At 52.8% G+C, this 17,836-nt stretch overlaps 2 protein-coding genes across 3 annotated transcripts in view; one reads left to right on the top strand and one right to left on the bottom strand.

Annotated features, from left to right (window-relative positions):
• Positions 1–147: 147 nt before the first annotated feature.
• On the bottom strand, positions 148–9,324 carry VRK3 (VRK serine/threonine kinase 3). 2 transcript variants are annotated; one of them, XM_065031017.1, is made up of 12 exons: positions 9,146–9,324; positions 8,729–9,057; positions 7,298–7,353; positions 5,135–5,273; positions 4,351–4,435; positions 3,821–3,923; positions 3,376–3,468; positions 3,030–3,162; positions 2,148–2,268; positions 1,818–1,876; positions 1,202–1,350; positions 148–491 (listed from the first exon to the last, which is right to left on the bottom strand). In XM_065031017.1, the coding sequence occupies exons 1-11, from the start codon at positions 9,265–9,267 to the stop codon at positions 1,202–1,204; spliced, it is 1,389 nt and encodes a 462-aa protein (XP_064887089.1). In that variant the 5' UTR covers positions 9,268–9,324; the 3' UTR covers positions 148–491. The 2 variants fall into 2 exon arrangements, with proteins under 2 accessions (XP_064887089.1, XP_064887090.1); XM_065031018.1 differs by having other exon boundaries at positions 5,207–5,273.
• A 7,549-nt stretch (positions 9,325–16,873) lies between these two features.
• The window catches only part of ABCA3 (ATP binding cassette subfamily A member 3), a 31,610-nt gene continuing 30,647 nt past the window's right edge, over positions 16,874–17,836 (top strand). Inside the window, exon 1 of the mRNA XM_065030999.1 lies at positions 16,874–16,978. The gene's annotated coding sequence lies outside the window, so the exon portion shown is untranslated. The remainder of the gene's footprint in view (positions 16,979–17,836) is intronic.

Below are 17,836 nucleotides of genomic sequence, written 5' to 3'. Positions count from 1 at the left end.
TGTAGGACTGCCTGTAGGCTCTATGTTAACATGACCCTGCACAAGCAGCACAGGGCACAAATGACCATCACATCTCTACAGCAGCCCCGAAACAACTGACAGAAAGGCCCTGAACATACCAAATAAGCAGCAGAGAGCAGCCTTGGGTGCTTGTCCACAAAGTTTATTACAAAACTATGTAATGCCACTGTAGTTAAAAAAATAAAAATCCCTTGATTTCTCTTTTTCTGTGCCAGGCTTCACCCTTCTCCCAGTGCCTACGCTGCAGTTCTCCAGCTCCTGCTGACAATGACTTGCCATGCAGGAATGTGTTCACATTAACTTGTTATGGCAGTGGCTCAAAATTCAGCATTAGGTCACATTAAAACTTGAAGAAAACACTTATAAAAACCTCTCTCAATTCTAAAACAGGTAGGTAAAAGTTAAATATCTGTAGGAAACGCCTCACACTGTGGAAATCTTTGAACTCTTCCTGTGCTGGTTTTCTTGATCTGAAAGAAAAAACACAAAAAAGGAATGTTAATCAGTTAAATTCTTTCCCAGGAAGAGCAGATTAGGTGATGAGGAGCTAGGACCACATGCCCTGGGGCTTGCTGCTTAATTCAGTGGCCTTGGCTGATGCAGCCATGGATTAACATCAGATCTGTCTCTGTATCAAGGCTCAGTCTTGGAGGTGCCTCATGGATAAAATAGCACCTGGGCCTAGAGAGCCACCACTTACTGCCACAGGCCCAAGGCAATAAAACTAGAACTACAAGCTGCTTTCTGAAGAGGAAAAGCAAAGGATAAGCCCAGAGCTGTAAAAGAAAAAAGGACCAGACTGCATCAGTGTGCATTTTGGTAACATCTCCACACCCCTGCAGACTGTTCAGCTTTATTAACCCTTGTTTTGTTCCTCCAAGGACAAGTATCACCACAAGAAGCTGAGGAAACACACGCTGTAACACAGGCTAAGCCTGGCTTTGCATAGCACTGGACTGGTCTCTATACAGGGAATGCTGAAGGGCCAGTGCTCTGCGCCAGGAAAAGCCCCGAGGTCTTACCATAGAGATTTCACAGATCACCTTGCTCTGTCCTCACCTCCTGACTGCTGCCTGCAGCACCCAGGGGCAGGGCAGCAGCACCGTCCTGCTCCTGTGCCCCCAGCAGCACAGCAGGACAAGCGCTTTGTGCTGTTGCAATCTAAGCTACTGGCACTTACTTAAGGCACCATTTTGATATCCACGGAGTCATAAGCTGAAACTTTCATCTTTTCCAGTGGCTTCTTGAAGAGCTGCCGCAGGGCCCCGTAGTCAGGCTTCTCCTCATACTCTAGTGCCACTACTTGCTGCAGGTAGTTCAGCAGTGCACCTGCAAAGCAAGGAACATCACTGCATGTAGCAGCACAGGAACATCAGTTGTCCTTACAAAGCTGCCGAATACCCTTCTCAGACTGCTCTCCCTGGAGACAGTTCACCCACCTGCCTTGGTCAGCTGCAGAGACAGAAAATAAAGCCAAAGACTAATATGAAGCTCAAATATAGGATGGGGAAATGACCTCTAGACCCAAATTTCGCATTTTTAAAACCACCAGAACATTTGACTCTTCAGCAAGGCTCATGAGTACAGAAAATGGATAACAGCCCTCTTTGTTTTGCTGTAAAGAAAACAAAGGAGTTGTTCACAGGAAGAGCCTGTCAACCAGTCCATGCAATGCCAGTTACCATCACCACTGGAAGCCATCCTGGACTAGCACCCCAATGCAGAGAAGGTTCTAGCTTCAGGTACAGTCAATCATTCTTCCCCAAGTCACACAGTCACAGAGAGGAAGCCCATACCTGGAATGGATTTCTGCCTGAAGCACAGATGGAGAAGACATTTCACATCCTTTCTGTACCTGGAATAATCAGCGCAGAGTGCTGTCAGATGAAAAGCAATGGAGCAGGTGCCCAAACAGCCTGTCTTTGGCAACAGCGACAACAAAAGGCTGAATTCAGATGGCCACATTCTAAGTGCAGCAGAAACCAGGGTTCATGAAACACCCTTTGGCCAGGCTCAGCCTTTACAGTGGGATTTACCCACAGCGTAGTATGACTCAATGATTTCAGCCACAAAACCTCTCTTTTTTCTGCTGAGCATTTCCCAAAAGAGTAGATGATTTCTCCTACTTTTCCTTCTTCTCCATCACAGTTTCTACTTTGTCCAGCTCATCAGACCAAGGTAAGAAGCCACAGAGCCATTGCAGAAGACAGTAGCCCAGAGATTCCAAGTCACTCCGTCGAGACGGTCCTGACGGGAAGGAAGAGATATTCACAAGTGAAAAAATGAGTTTGGGAGCCATCCCAGAAGTGACCCAGGCTACTGCCCCTCCTCCAAAGGGAAGTAAAGACTCCCGCACTTGCTGCACAACCTTGGAAGTCTCTATTTGAGGTGCCCCTTCTGTAAAACAGGCAGCTTCATGCTTAAAGAGCAGAAGTACAGAAATGCAAGAGCTTCATTAAGATGTGCTCTAGGATACCAATACTTCTGGGAGCCTGCTAACTCGCAGTTGAGGAATGACCTCCCAGCCTCTGGAGGAAGATTTACAGAGTCTGAACACTGGGAGAGAACAGGCACATCCCAGCCAGGAGAGGAACTGGCTCATTTGAATGCCTTTCCAGCTCTCATTGCTTCAAGGTCAGAGCAGAGCCTGCTGCAAATCTGTTCTGGGCAGGGATACAGTCTGGCTTGAAAAAGATCCCTGCTAAACCAGCACAAAGCAGCCCTGTTTTCTATTCCTCGCATGCCTGCAGCAGCCAAGGCTCCAGATGGAGCAGGAACATCCCTGCACCTCTTGCTGCACTCACTGCGTGACCTGGCAAGTCCCAACACAGCAGCCCAGGGAGAGGCAAGAGTAAACAGCCCAAACATGAACTTGGTTCCAGATACCTGTGAATGCCTGGAAAGCAGCAACAACAGAAATGGCAGCAGGGAGCCCTAGCTCCAGAGAGCACTGCCACATCACTGCTCTAGCTGAGCTTTGCTGGCTCATGTCAGAAACAGAGACTCACCTGCTCCCTTGTGGCTGTCCAGACTGATAAACTCTATTGTGCCTTCGTGAGGTGTCCTGCTGCCTTCGCGCTGAGCCACGTGCTTCCCTCCTGGGCAGTACCGGAATGCAAAGCAATAGCCTGCTAGGGTCACCTGGAAGTCATCAAAAAGCACACATCTGAGCACATGTGAGGTGTGAATTCTGCTTACAGCACAGCCTGCAATCCCACACCGCAGCAGGTGCCTGAGCACCATGTAGACTGCGCTGGTCCCATACCCAGCAGCAGGAACCTGGGTCTTGCTCTGTCCCAGTGCACAAACCCACCTTCAGTGCCATTTCCTCGCAGCACCGCTCCTGCTCCCTACCTGTGTGAGGTCTGCTGGGTTCAAATAGATGTTCTCAGCTGTGATGTCCCCATGCACATACTCATTTTCATGAATGTACTCCAGGCAGTCTAGCTAGGAGTAAAGAGAAGAGGTGAGCATATCAGAACCACGCAGACTCCTTCAGTGCCCTGGCTATCACTGAGCCGGACCCTCCCCAGCTCCCCATGGCTGCGCAGAGGAGCACAAAAACCCACATCTCACAGCCTCTAGTGTTCAAGTGTCAGGTTTCTCTCTTTCTCCTTACCCCAAATTCCTTCAATATTGCTCAAGAGATGCTACTCAAGTTTACAACAGGCTTCAGAGGTGCTACCTCAAGACCCCAGCCAACCCCCAGATCAGCTTTAGAACACCTTTAAAAGATGCGGAAGAAAGTTACAGGTCTTTTCTGAAAAAGTCTCTAAGAAAGTATTGGTTTTCTACATACCAGCCGGACTACAATCTGAAAAGCTGCCTTCTCCCTCAGCACGTGTAAACCATCGTTCAGGACTGACTGAAGAGTTCGTCCTAAGTCAGAGAACACCAAAAACCTACAAGAGACAAGGACTTAGCACATAGCAGTACCCACCTGATTTGGACACCCTGCAACTCCCCTTCAACTCCCAGGTGACCTGGGCAAGCATTTCCTCAACTTTTGATAAGGGAAAACTTGAAAACGAAAAACATGCTGAACTCATGTTGCAGATATATAGTCTGGGTCTTGTAAGGCAGGAATAAGGTGTGCCCTGACCTGAGCAGCAAAAAGCAATGACTTCACTACCAACACAAGGATTGAAGGAAACAGGATAACAAGAGAGGCAAACCACTTACTAATAAATGAGATAGGAGCAGTGCATAAGGTTAGGAGGCCAGGGGAAAATGAGAAAATGAACAGCAGACAGCAAGGAGAGGGAAAATCAAGAAGACAGCAGTCGCGGACAAAAGAGCTCAGCTGTGCCCTTCATGGAGTCACCTCACCTGTAGCTATCAGCATGCAGTCCAAAGCCAACGCAACTGGGGATTCCCAGCAACGGCAGAGAGTGCCACTTCTTCCACTTCTCCACTAGAAGGGGAGAGAAGAGGACACAGTGTGGCAGATGCTGCTATGGAGCTCTAGAACAAAGCAGCTCATTCAGGGATGCCCTTTCCCCGAAGGCTGGCTCTGCCCTGGGCAGCTCACGGCGGGAAGCCTCTCACACTGATTCTGTCCCAGAAATGCCAGCCTAACGTGCTGGGGTATTGGCATGTCAATGCATGTAGCACCGCAGAGGAACAATAAGACTGACAGGACGTGGGGAATACCTGAGCAAGTGAGGGCAGGTGGTTGCCACAGAGCTAGGTAAAAGAAGTGGGGAGAGAGAGAGGGATGGAGAAGCAGATTTTTATGGTCCTGCCAGAAGCATGAGTTTGACATTAAGTCCTCCAGCAGCCCTGCTCAAAAACCTGCCCAGGTTCTCTGGCCAGCTCTGCTCTTGCTCAGGTTTCTGGGTCAATGAAGTAAATGCCAGACAGCAGCTGACAGAAACACTCGTGGAATAGGCACAGGAGAGGGGGCCAAGGCAGGTCAGGCTGTGGGGAACAGCTACCAGGGAGATCAATGCAAAGCATGGGTAGAACAAGAAAGCTTCAAAATGCCAATACTGTGGTTTCCTAAGTTACACAGACTCCTGGCAGAGCAGGCTCTTGGCCAAACTGCTCAGCACTCTGGCAACAACCATGCAGCAAATTAGTTTGTTCCAGCCTGGCCTTCCAAGAGACTCACACAACTGATGAGAGAGGGATGCCAGTATTCCCAACAAGCAGCCTAGTCCTTGCCCTTCCAGGAAGCACCAACCTGTGCCTGCCTTTGCAGCTCGCTGGAAAAAGTTCTGTTCGTTGTAGATCTTGCCATCTTTGACATCCTAAAGGGAACAGGAAGGAGGAGTGTTACTTGAGCCACACACACCCTGCTAGAAAGGGAAACTTGGGCAAGAATGCTAAAAGACCTTCGCTACTCATTCTAAAGAAACTAATAACCCCTGCTCCCACCCCCCAAATCAAATACCAGATCAGCAACAGAGCTGATAAGAGAGCTCAGGTCTTTTGGTTCATTATTTAATGCTGCTCCTAACAACCACATAAACTCTGAGCATCAACACAGAACAAGGGAGCAGCTGTCTCACATGGGACATTTCAAGCACTACAACTGTCTGTGGGTTAAAAGCACCTGGACAACACAGACTATCTGGCAACCCAGAGTGAGCTGTAGGCCCAAAGCTGTTATTTAGAAGCAGCCAGAGGCAACCTTATCCACAGCACAGATGAGGTTATTTCTGCAAATAGGTGAGTCCCAACAAAGACCTATAACATTTTATTCTAGCTGTCAGAAAGTGAGACAAGTAAGAAAGTCTGTATTTGTGATATTCCAGTGTCTGGGAAGTGTACTGACATCCTACAATCGATGTTTTTAAAATCAGTACGTATCACTGCCCTTTTACTTCTGCTGTTATCGAGTGATCTGAAATGCATATAGTTTACAATCAGTATGTATGTGTTTGCCTACGCACATGTGGAGATATATATATAGATATAGATATATAGATATATAGATATATAGATATAGATATATAGATATATAGATATATAGATATATAGATATATAGATATATAGATATATAGATATATATGCATCTCCAGCATACTGCAAGATAACTTAGGACAGATGCTATTATGCATGGGAGGAGGCAGAAGTTTTCTATTCTGGCTGGTTTGATACTAAAGGCCCTACCCACAACTGACCGAGGTAGCTGGAGGATCAGCAGGCTCCAGACAACACAAATGACTACGTCCCAGAGGATATTTTATTCTGCACCTTGCCTGGTGAGCCAATCTGAGCCATCAAACCCAGGAGCCAAAAGGCTCTTTGTGCCCTATCACACTCTGCAGCCCTCTGCAAGGGCTGGGCTCGACTATCAGAAGGCCACACAGCAAAACACCAAAAGATGCCAAAGGAGCAAAACAGAGGAGTTGGGAGTGCTGCATACAGAAGTGATTAGTTTCCCACCTACTTCCTGGTTCTAGTTTTGTGGCACTTAGCTGTCTTTTCACATTAACACTATATTGCTTCTCCATCCTCTTAAATGTCTCTTCCGACAAAAGGGCAAATGATTTTTTGAGTGCGCACAAGGGTAGGCACCACCAGGTCCCCCACAGAGCCATGAGTCACCACTGGTCTTCCCACACACGAGCAACCCCCAAGAGCCACAGCAGACAAGAAATCAGTCTTTCTGCTCTAGCTTGTGGCTTAAGGAAAATCAAACTGAATTTCCATTGCAGAACAGCTATTACTGGAAATAACATGTTTCTGGAGAACCCAAGTTATTGTCAAGTGCCTAGAAAGCTGGCTTGGAACTCCAACTATAATTACTGTTTGATTTAAAGATGTGTTCTGGCCTTACAGAGCTTCTCAGTGCTGGTTCACTATACTCCCTCAGCACAGCCACCAAGTTCTAACCTCTCCAGTTTCCCCAGACTTCAGGAGGGTATGTGCACACTTGCCATACAAAACAAAACCAAACCAAAACAAAACACCAAAATAAAACAAAAGGGTCTGACGCTAATGAATCAAGATCTCTACCTTACAACACCAAATTCAGTTTTGGAGATTACTGAGCTTGGTGGATCGAAGAGGCAACCTTCTGGGATGAGGGCTTTTCATTTTTAAAATTCTCATGTAGTTTTCTTCACACCTTTAGTGGAAGAGTCAACTGCTACTGAAATCCAAGTGTGACACTCTCGAGAAGTTACAGTCATCTAAGCTAGACAGGGCTTCTGTGACCATTTTCTCTGAGTTCCTCAGACATTCTGAGCCTTACAGGCCAAATGAGTCAGGCCCTGGACACAACACACTATGCACTATTCCTTACCCAAACAGATCAAAACTCACAAGTTTGAGGGAGTATCTTTGCTTTTGAGGACTGGTTCCTCCAGATGCTGACTGTGCTGTGGAAGGATGGAACAGATGTGGTTACAGGAGCATGGACAAGAAGTACTATCAAACACAGCCTGCACAGCTGGCTTTTACTTAGCCTCTGCTTCTTTCACTTGGTCTTTGCAAAAGCATCTTCTGTGACAGCATCTTCCCAGATTACTACAAAAGAATTCTTACCTGGCTCCCGAAGCACGGCACCCCTGACGTGCTCTGAGTGCAGTTCTGCTTAAGTCACAGAAGCATCTAGGCATGGCTACAGTAGTGGGGTGCTTTGAAAATGGCATGTAAAGAACAAATCATTAGTCGAATCTGAAATGCACTCCCAAATTCATCTGCTGAGGATTCCCTACAGCTCACTGCATAGTCTGTCAACTCTGTCAGAGGTGCCAAAGTCGCTTTTGCTCTGCATGGACTTATATATGGCCTTATATATATATGGAGTTATATATGGCCTTCCTCCTGCATCGATCACTTGGCCTTGGGGTAGCCACTCTTCTGCTCTTAGACTGAGGGCTGTACACAGATTACATGCTGTTCATCATCCAAAAGGCGTTTCTATAAAGGCACCCTCCCCTGTAACAACATAGATTTTTCTTTTTAAATCATATCTTTTTAAAAGACATTGGTGGATGCCCGGACTTTGTTACACGACATAAGTAACTAAAAAGAAACTAAAGTCAAGTATCTGGCAAAGCTTACTAATGGCGAAAATTCCTCCTGAAGACTGTTTACAAGTTAACAATGGAGAATAAGACCAAAATCTTTCCTTTGGAAGTTTATAACTAGACTGCAGAGAAAAGATCAGCAGCCACTGAACAGCTGAGAAGCAGCCCAAATGATTTAGCTGCTTTCTTCTGGCCTCCAAAACAGGCTGAGAATCCTGAACTGACATTCAGCCAATACAGACACCACCTACAATGTAGGAACTCCTGTATGGTGCCAACAGCGTTTAGGTTTTGAGCCTAAAAACCAGAAAAAAGGTATGGCCTCTAATGATTTGCATTCTGTCAATGTACAGAGCAGCCCAGCGTCTGCTCGATCTTACACTAGTGGCAGTATCTGAGTTGGGATGCCCAGCATGGGAAGGCCAGACCCCAGGGACCAAGCTGGTCACTGCCATGCTGGAGGACACCTGCAGTGCCCTCACCTCCGCACTGCACCATGTGTTCATGGCAGGGTCTGTCGGTTTAGGGATCTCCCAACAGCCGCCACCAAACACAGACAGCGGCTGCGGGCCCCTAGGAGATGGCCAGCCCAGCAGCTCCTGCCCCGACCACAGCCCTGCCCGCAGCCCACCACCCTGCCCGCAGCCCACCCTCCATCCCCGGCCTTCCAGGCAGACCGGCCCCGCTCCCGGGACCCCGCCTGCCCCGGCCCCCACTGCACCTTCGTACATGAGCCCGCAGCTGCCCTGCTCCAGGAGCCGGCCCAGCCTCCACTGCCGGCCGCCCTGGTCCGTCAGCACCGTGTCCACCGGGAGCGGCACCGCCGGGCCGAGCCGCGCCTTGCGGGGCGAGCGGGAGCTGGGCCTCGCGGCTAGGGAGCGCCGGGCTGGGGCCGCGGGGCTCCGGGCCTGCTGCGGCGGCGGGGCCGGCGGTGTCTGCTCCGTCGCCTTCTCCGGCGGCGGCGGCGGGGGCAGCCTCTCGCCGCAGGCCGGGCAGAAGCGGAAGGCTGGCTCCACGCCGCGCCCGCACTGCGGGCAGAACCGGCTCGGCCTGCGGGCACAGCGGGGACAGCCGTCAGCGACCGCCCGCGCCCCACCGGGCCACCCCGCCCCACATCCCGCCCCGGCGGCACCACCACCTCGGGGAGGTGCCGGCCCCTTCGGACCGCGGCTGCTCCGGCACCGGCCGCTCCGGATCTGGCTCTGGCTCCGCCCCCGCCGGTCTCCGCCGCCCGCGGGTCCGCCGCCCGCGGCCCGACATGCCCGGGAGCCACCCCCGCACCTGCCGCCCGACCCGCGCACGCGCCGGCACCGCCCATCGCTCGCGCAGGCGCGCCCCCACCCTCCGCCCCTCCAGGTGCGGCTGCGTCCGCGCATGCGCCGGAGCCCCCGCTGTGCACGTTGGCCCCGGCAGGGGGAGCGGAGGCCGGGGAGGTTCCGCGGCCGCCCGGGGATGGTGCCGCTCCGGGCCGGCCGAGCGGCGGCGCCGGAGGGTGGACAGGTAAACGGGCGGGCCGCCCTTGGCAAGCCGCAGCCAGAGAGGGGGAAGGAGCCGCCCCGGCGGAGCGGGCTCCCTGAGGCAGGAGCTGGACCTGTCCCCAGTGCTTCCCTGTGGAGTTTGTTATTTAAACAACGTCAGCGTGCTACTTAAAAACGACCTTAGGACTACACAGCAGGTTCTCACAAGTTAATGAGTGCTAGAGTTAATCAGTCACATAGGGCTGGGAGGGGTAACTGTACATTCAGTGTACATGTGTGCATATACCATCCCTTACATATGCTGTACACCTATAAACCTCAAGCGTGCACCAATATATTACCATAAAAGAAGTGTAGATGAACTCAAGCTTTTCTGTTCTGGAGGGAAAAGGCCAAGGTGCCCCAGCCCAGGACTCCGTAGCAGGAGGAGAAGGGCAGTGGGGACTGGGAATTTCTTATCCCAGAGAATATCTTGCATGGAACAATATTGATTCTCAAAGCCCTTCCCAGTGAGCCAACCATGCCAGCCATGGGGTGCGAACTGGAGCAACGGGGAGCTGGAAGGTGTCGGCTTGTAATGGAAGAGCCAAGTCGCAGCAGCTGCGCTCACAAAAGCTTAGTGGAGAATGAGGAATGGGCTTGGTGTGTGGCTAATGAGAGCAACAGTGGAAAGTAGAATAGAATAATAAATCTATGGGGTATCAGCCCCACGAGTGAGCTTAGGGCTCTGGGGCTTGAAAAATGCTTCTCCAGACAAAGTATTCTGCACAGACCTCATCCTGCTGCGGGCTGGTCACCCCTTCCCAATCCCTCCAAACACCACAACGTGTTCCTAACATTCACTAAGCACGCGAAAAAATCCCAGCCAAGCCAAAACTCTGCCGAATGCACTGGGAGGCGCAGCATGTGTTCAGGTTGGTTTCTGCAGCCTGTTGCTGGGATTTTTCTTTGAAGCATGTGGATGCTGTCAGGAGCGACAGGGCAGGTTGACCAGGTTCTCGTGTTCCTCCCTACCACGTTCATCAGGACACTGCACTCTACAATCCCTCCTCGTTATTTTTCCCTGGGATTGTAGGTGGCAGCAGGGCTGTGCTGAATTGCCTCGCCTTCACTGTCACCCCCGCCGCGCAACCTTCTTTTCAGTTACAGTTATTCCCACACCCCATATAGGTGCACACAGCAATTCCTTTGTTAATCAAATCATCCCCTCAGCATTTTGGCAGAAAATAAGCATCTCTTCTTCATCAAATTGGTTTGAATTTACCTTTACAGGGTGGTGTGTGGTATTTTGTCTTCCACTCGTTCTTGAATCAGGACCAAGCATCATCATGCTAAAGCCCTCCATGGTGACTGGTGGCACTGCTGTGGATATTTTGTTTCAGCAATAACTTATTAAGCCTTGCATTTACTTTTTTTTTAACCTTTTTATAACAGTGTTAATTCATGATCATAGCTCTATAATTTCATTGGTGGTTGCCTAGGGAACAGTGATCACAACCTGATTACATTCAATTTGGGCATAGGATAATCCATTCAGTAAACAAAAATACACGGTGCTTTAAAAAGTAAAACCTCATAAAGCCAAGAAAAACCCTGAGAAAAACTGGTGGTGGGAAAAAGCAGGTAGAAAACTGTGGAAAAAGACAATTCTTTAAGATTTATTTCCAAGAGCCACCAACCTATCATTACAAAAGAGAATCCCCCACCCTATTTCAGTGGCGTGTTGAAAGTAATAATTAGCAATAAAGAAAGCTATAATAAATAGATGAAAGGGGAAACAGAGAGCAATTTTGTCCACTTGGTTGCCAGTAATTTGCATCAGCAGTGTGGCAGGGCAGGCTGGGTTCCTGCGGATTTGTGATAGGGGATTGTGCCTGTGGGTATTACACCTTCTGCCTGGCCTCAGCAGGAGTTTGCTCCCACTTTCCTGCCTTGGGCATTGAAAACCAGCCTGGAATTTGGCTGTGGACGGGAACCAACTCCTGGGGAGCCTCTGGGAAGCAGGAAGGAGCAGAGCACCAGGTCAAGCTTTGCTAGTTTGAACCTTTAGGTTCTCAAGCCCCATGGGTGAGCGCAGGAGCCCTTGGCCTGGAGCTGCTCAGGTGCTGCTGGTGTCACAAAAGGCTGTTGGGGCACACAGGAGGGGGCCAAGGAACTGGGGAGCAGCTGGGGCTGGTCCTGTGGCAGGTACCAGGCTCTGGACACTGGGGAAGTGCCACTGGGCTGGTGTGCCCAGCACAGCCACAGCGGGAAGGACCAGGGTGGGGAGAGCTGGGACCACACAAAGGCTGAGTCAGAGAAAGAAACAAGGATCTTGTCCTGGTGCTCTCCACCCAGGAGTGGCCTGGGAGCATCTTGGACTTGCTGCAGCCCCAGCAAACCAACCACCTGTACTCTCTCCTGTTCCCTTTTGAACTCATTTGCACACTTGATCTCCACAGCAGATAGAGCTTCCCACAGCACAGTAATGCATGGTTTGGAAAGTGCTTCCCGTCATTCCAGCCCTGTGGTGTTCCTTGAAGCTCTGCTCTAGGAAACAGAAATATTTCTTCCTTTTTTCCCCTCTCAGTGACCCCTTACCAGGTCCCTTTCCCATGGCCCTGCCAGGCTGCAGCATGCATCAAGTCTCTCCCCCATGGGAGCTGCTCCATCTCCTTGCTCTTCTCTGCCTCCCCGCCTTGTCCTCTCTGAGCCGCCCCCACTGTCCTCACACATCACAGCAATCTCAGCAACTCCTTCCCAATGCCCTTTTCCATTTGTTGCCAATGCAGAACCGCAGGCGAAGCACCCGCAAAGACCCCAGCATCTCTTTCCTGAACGACAAAGCTCATATAAAGCTGTGTATACATAGGGTTGCTTCTACATTGCCTTGAATTTAATTATATTGAATTGCATTTGATGTCTCTCTGCTCAGCTGCTTGACATCCTGTGATCCCTTTCCAGTTCTTCACAGTCAGCTTTAAATTTGACCATGGAAACACTGTACAGCATCAGAAAGATCTGCTCTCTTATGTCTGTATTGACTAGCACATGTATGGCACAGATCCTGTCCATTTAGTCTTACCCTAACATTTAAGCAGTTTGTTTACAAGCAAAACCTCACTCTTCCAGAGCAGAGTGACATGCTGAGAGACTCCAACCTGGCAGCCAAGGCTGTGGGGCTGCAAACCAGCATGCCTTGGGGACAAGGGAAGAGGGAATCCACGCCTGGGAGAAAGGACCCCAACAGATTTGATCATCTCCCCAACAAGCACCGGCACCCAGGCAAGGCAGCAAGACTCCCCACAGGACTGGGGGGGAGCAGCCTCTCCTCCCAAGTCCCCGCCAGGGTCTTGCAGACAGACTGGGAAGTGGAACCTCTTCACCATGGCACTGGTGCTGCAGATGCGAGGGAGGATGAGCTGCAGCAACCCTCAGGATCTTGCTTGGGAAGCAACAGACACACATCTTTTCCTAGAATAAGACCAGATGGGAACCCCCCCCATCCTTTCTGCTTCTGTGCAGCTGGTGTTCCCAAAAAAAATGGTTGTTCCCAGCTCTCCTGGCTGTGCAGAGCAGACACCTCTGCCCATGGCCAGCGAGGATTCAAGCATTTGTGTGTGCACACACACACTGCCCTTCTACAGCAGTAACCCCTTGATGCTGCATTGCTGATAACACCCGGGTGTGGGGCCAGAGGTTGTGAGGCCATGCATAGTCCTGGCACTGGGAGATAGACAGGAGCAGGCTCTTCTTCTGGTCAGTCTGGGGGAGCAGAAGGTGCTGGATCTGCTCCCCCGCTTTCACAAGAGCCATCATCCTGGCATTTCCCTCCTGGGCGGTGGCCCTCGAGAGTAAAAAATGCCAGTCCCAGGATTGCACCATCCAGCACTGTAGCAAAGTTAAGGTGTGGGAAGAAAGTAGGACAAGATGGGAAACACTCTTGGCAGCAGTCAGTGTGTTTGTCCTTAGCCCAGCCACTCATGGGATGCCCTTGCTGCCTGTCCCCGAGCTGCCAGCTGCCCTGGGGGAAGGTGCCACTGAGCATTACGGGGTGTCTGCCCTGCTCACACTCCCCCCTGCCCTCACAGGCAGCAGCAGGGCAGCGGGAGGAGGGAAGGCAGGGAGCATTGCAGGAATGGTGGCACAAAGGCAGAGGCATTGAATGCCAGCCAGAGTCTCTGCCTGGATACTGGGGCAGCAGGGCCACAAGGAAAGCAGAGGAACTAAAGAAGAAATTGTTTAGTGATGTTCCGCTTTCCAATATCTGCATTGTCCCGCTGGCTGCAGGAGGTGAGATGAGGAGCCAGTGCACCCTGTGCCGGGTCCAAGCCATGCATCCAAGTTGGCATGGCTGAGCTGGAGATTCAGCAGGACATCCCCCTACACAGCGCACCTGCCAACCCATCCAAAGGGCTGTTGTTTGGATGGTGAAGGGGAGGCCTTGCTTCAATGGACAGATAAGGTGGTTTCCTGGCACCAGGAACAGGTTTAATCCTGAAACCAGGCATGGGGCAGACAGGGCTGGGGCTTCTGAGCCAGGCAGATGGTCTGATACAGCCTGTTGGGTGTCCCTGCTGCTGGTGATGGGGTTGCCCCAGTGACTACCCCATGGGAACGACTCCCAGGGAGATGGGGGTGACAACAGCCAATGTGGGAAGGTGGTGGAGAACAGCTTGAGCTGATGATCCCAGGGACGCACAAGCCACCAGCAGGTAGCAGGACTGGGGTTGGCAGCTTTGGCCTGCCAGCACAGGGGCTGGCTAAAGAGTGATGGGAGATCTCAGAGAGGGACATCCCATGAGCAAGCACTCCCCGGCTGCCTGATACCTGCTGCCCTTTTCCGGCAGCGTCCTGTGGGTTTCTGCTGTGTCTCTGCTCAGTCTGGCACCATGTGTCCTGCACAGTCCCCATCCCGGGTGCAAGCTGAGTCACCGAGATGCCACCGCACCTCTTTGCAACATCTTTCATCTTCCGTCCTAGAAGCCATGAGGAGCCTGTAAATACTTTCTTTGGCAAGACTTTTATTTTGATCTAATCACTCAGTTTCCTTCAAAGGCAGGCATGGAGAGGAACTGCGTGAGGCAATGGGGAAGGTCGCAGGGAGAACTGAGGCGGCTGTAATTGGGGAGGATCAAACCCGGGCTCAAGCAAGGGTGTGGATAGGTGGCTCAGTTAGGGCTGACACGAGGCTCTGGCATGTCACTGCAGGCACCAATTGTCCCAGATCCTTCCAGGACCATAGTCAGCTGTGACTATGCAGCTGGCTGCAGACATCATCTGAGATGGGGTCCCCACGCTGCAGCGAGTGCTGGGTCACAGACCCAGGGTGAGACCTTCATAATGCCATTCCCATTGCAGTCACAGCAGGATGCTGTGTGACATGGTGACAAGTGATAGGGGAAGGCAAATGGAGAGATGATGAGCCCTCAGCTGGACCATGCTCGGTGGGAAGGCACATGCCATCCCCACACCCAGCTAACCAGCGTTATTCACGTTGCAAAGTGCATGTGCAGCTCTGCTGCGGGTTGGGAACTCACTGAGTCTGAGCCCTGTAATGAGCTTTGCTGGATGCCTCTAAGCAGATGAGTGCAAGCTGGAAAGCTTTGCTGTGGTCTGGCGGCTGCTCAGTTGTCTCTGGCAGACGGGATTCTGCTCCGCTGGTGTCTGTTGAGTGAGCCAGGGGTGCGCGGGGACACGGCTCCCGGCTGTGGCTCTGCAGACAGGCACTGGGTCTGTGCATCTCCCAGTGCAGCCCAGTGGGAGATGGGACCCAAGCACAGGCCAGTGGGGGAGAAACCCTGTGGTGACCTTGTTATGGGGTCAGACCCACAGGTTGTAACTTGCTCCAGGTGACTCAGGAAGCCAAACCTCAGCTTTTGCCAGCAACTAGAGCAAAGCAAACAAGGTGGTCAACAGGGTCTCCCCTTCCAGCTTGACAGGTCCCAGCAGTGCAGTCGCAGGGTGCCACTCTCCATTTGTACATGGCTATTTTTAAAGCTGATATTGCTGCTTCTTTCTCTCCTTTATTGAGACAGCTTCAACCTTGCCCTGGTTCTGTTTCTTTGTTTATTTTCTCCTCTGCTGGGGGCCAGCTGGGGTGTGGTGTATGACTATGAAACCCCACACCGACCAAGATGAAAAGACCTCAGAAGAAAACCATCTGCAAAGCTGTCATGCTCAAAGTCATCACAGGAGCATTCATCACCCCTCAAAAATTGCTGCTCTTTATCTTGTGGAGAAAGGCAGCGCTTCGAGGGCTGAGGGTCACCTTGGCACCCCAAATACTCCCAGGCATTTTGTAGCACCAGGCAGCCACCCAGGGGGACTCCATGCCCTGTTCAAGCAGCAGAGCTGTGTTGAGCCATGGCTGTCCCTGTCCCCATTCTCTCTCCTTACCCTCTTCTTCCTCCCCTCTCTCCCGTAAAGTACCCAGAGCAAACTTTCTTGCCTTCGGTGTTCCCGGCATCAACAGCCAGGCTCACTCCTCCAGCCCCTTCACCTGCCAACTTGGCAGCCGGCAGCGGGAGCGGGCAGGGCTGGCAGGGCTACCAGCCTCCCACCTCCACCAAGCCCCTCCTCTGCCGGCACTTTCATCCTTATCTGGAAGGTGCCACTTGGCAGCTGGAGTGGCCCCAGAGAGGCCCTGGAGCACTGTGTTCCCACACACACTGCCCAGCTGGATGGGGCCAAAGCGGGTTTGTGCTCCCAAAAACTGGGGCAGGGCACAGTGTGGAGTGCTGCTGTCCAGGATTGGGGTGGATGGACAAACGGACATGCTAGCACAGGCTGTGCACCAGAAACATGGAGGGTTCAGCCCAAATGACCTGTGCAGCACAGCCATGCACAGCTGCTCACACCTGCAGCTCAACAGTACAGAAGCTCATGTGCTGTACATGCACAGTCCCTTGCACATGCAGAATCCCCTGCACACACACATGGGTCCTAAGCACAACCATAGCCCCTTACACACAGGCTCTCCGATGTTCTCCTACAGACAAGAGTGTACCTGCAGGCACTCGTGGGCACACACATGCAGCTCTGCACTGGGACACACGTGTGTGCACATAAACATCTGTGCACACATGCAATGCCTAGTGTGTGTGCATCCAGTTGTGCAATGCCCTGTACACATTGCCAGATGTGCACTCATGCAGTGCCCTGGGTGCATACACACAATACCTGATGCACACACAGGCGTGCAATGCCCTGTACACACGCACCGGTGCACACACACACACAGGCGTACACGCAATCCCCAGGTGTATGCGCACACACACAGAGTGACACACACACGGAGTGAAATATAGACACAGGTATGCACACACACACCATAACGCACACACTCGTGTTCACACACAACCACACGCACGCACATCCCATGACGCACCCCCCCCGCATCGCTCAGGCCCCGCCCGCCGGTGCGGCGCGTGCGCGGGTCGGGGCGGGTCCGGGCTGTCGCGGCGGGCGGGGCCGCGGGACGGAGCCGCAGCCGGAGCCGCCCGGCCCCGTGGGTGAGTGAGCGAGTGCGGGGGCGGGTGGGTGCTGGTGGGTGGGTGAGCACCGGGGGGCTCCGACCCGGTGGGGTGGGTGTGCGGGGGCAGCGGCCTTTCTTCGGCGGGGCGGCCCCGCCCGGGGCTGCGGCAGCCTCCGGGGCCCGTCGTCCGGCTCCGCCCGCCGCAGCCGCCGGGGTCAGCCGGGGCAGCGCCGTGGACGCCTCTGCGCTCCAGCCCGGTCCCTGTGGGTGCTCCGTGCGTGGGGCCGGGTCTCGGCTCGGCCAGTCCCGGGCGCTCGGACCTCGCCATCCCCGGGTGCGGCCGGCGCGGATCGCATCTCCCCGCGGGGAGCGGCGGGGCCGGGGGATGCTGGTCCGCGGGCGAGAGGGATGCCGGAGGCGGCCATGTGGCCGGCTCCCTCGCAGGCAGTACTGCGCCCCTGCCAGGCTCTGCCCGGGATGCACGTACAGATTTGCATCGCTGCCGACACCCGGAGGACTGCGTATTGTCGGTGACCTGGCCGTCCCCTTCGGCCGAGGCTGGTGCAGGCGGGTGCCCAGTGTCACCCCTCCCCGTTTGTGCTGTAGGGCAGAGACATCAGCTTGTGGGGCTGCTGGTGACTGAGCAAGCACCTGCTGGCACCCATCTACACCCCGGGGCATCTCACCAAGCGGGTACCACTGATACAAATGAGTCCCTCAAAGTATAAATAAGCTGCAGCTCAGGTCTCCAGGGTTCGGGTGTGTGAAACCACGGCTTCATAGGCTAGTTTTGTATCTGCTCTTAGCAAGCACAGCCCAAGTGCAGGTTGCCCCTGACGGACGGGAGCTCACCTGGCTGTTGTTTGCCGTGGGCTTGCTGCGTGTCTGGCCTGTC

Source organism: Columba livia, chromosome 15 (genome assembly GCF_036013475.1).
Source record: "Columba livia isolate bColLiv1 breed racing homer chromosome 15, bColLiv1.pat.W.v2, whole genome shotgun sequence".
Lineage (NCBI taxonomy): Eukaryota > Metazoa > Chordata > Aves > Columbiformes > Columbidae > Columba > Columba livia.
The sequence above is the reverse complement of the archived record's forward strand: the minus strand, read 5'-3'. Positions and strand labels throughout refer to the sequence as shown.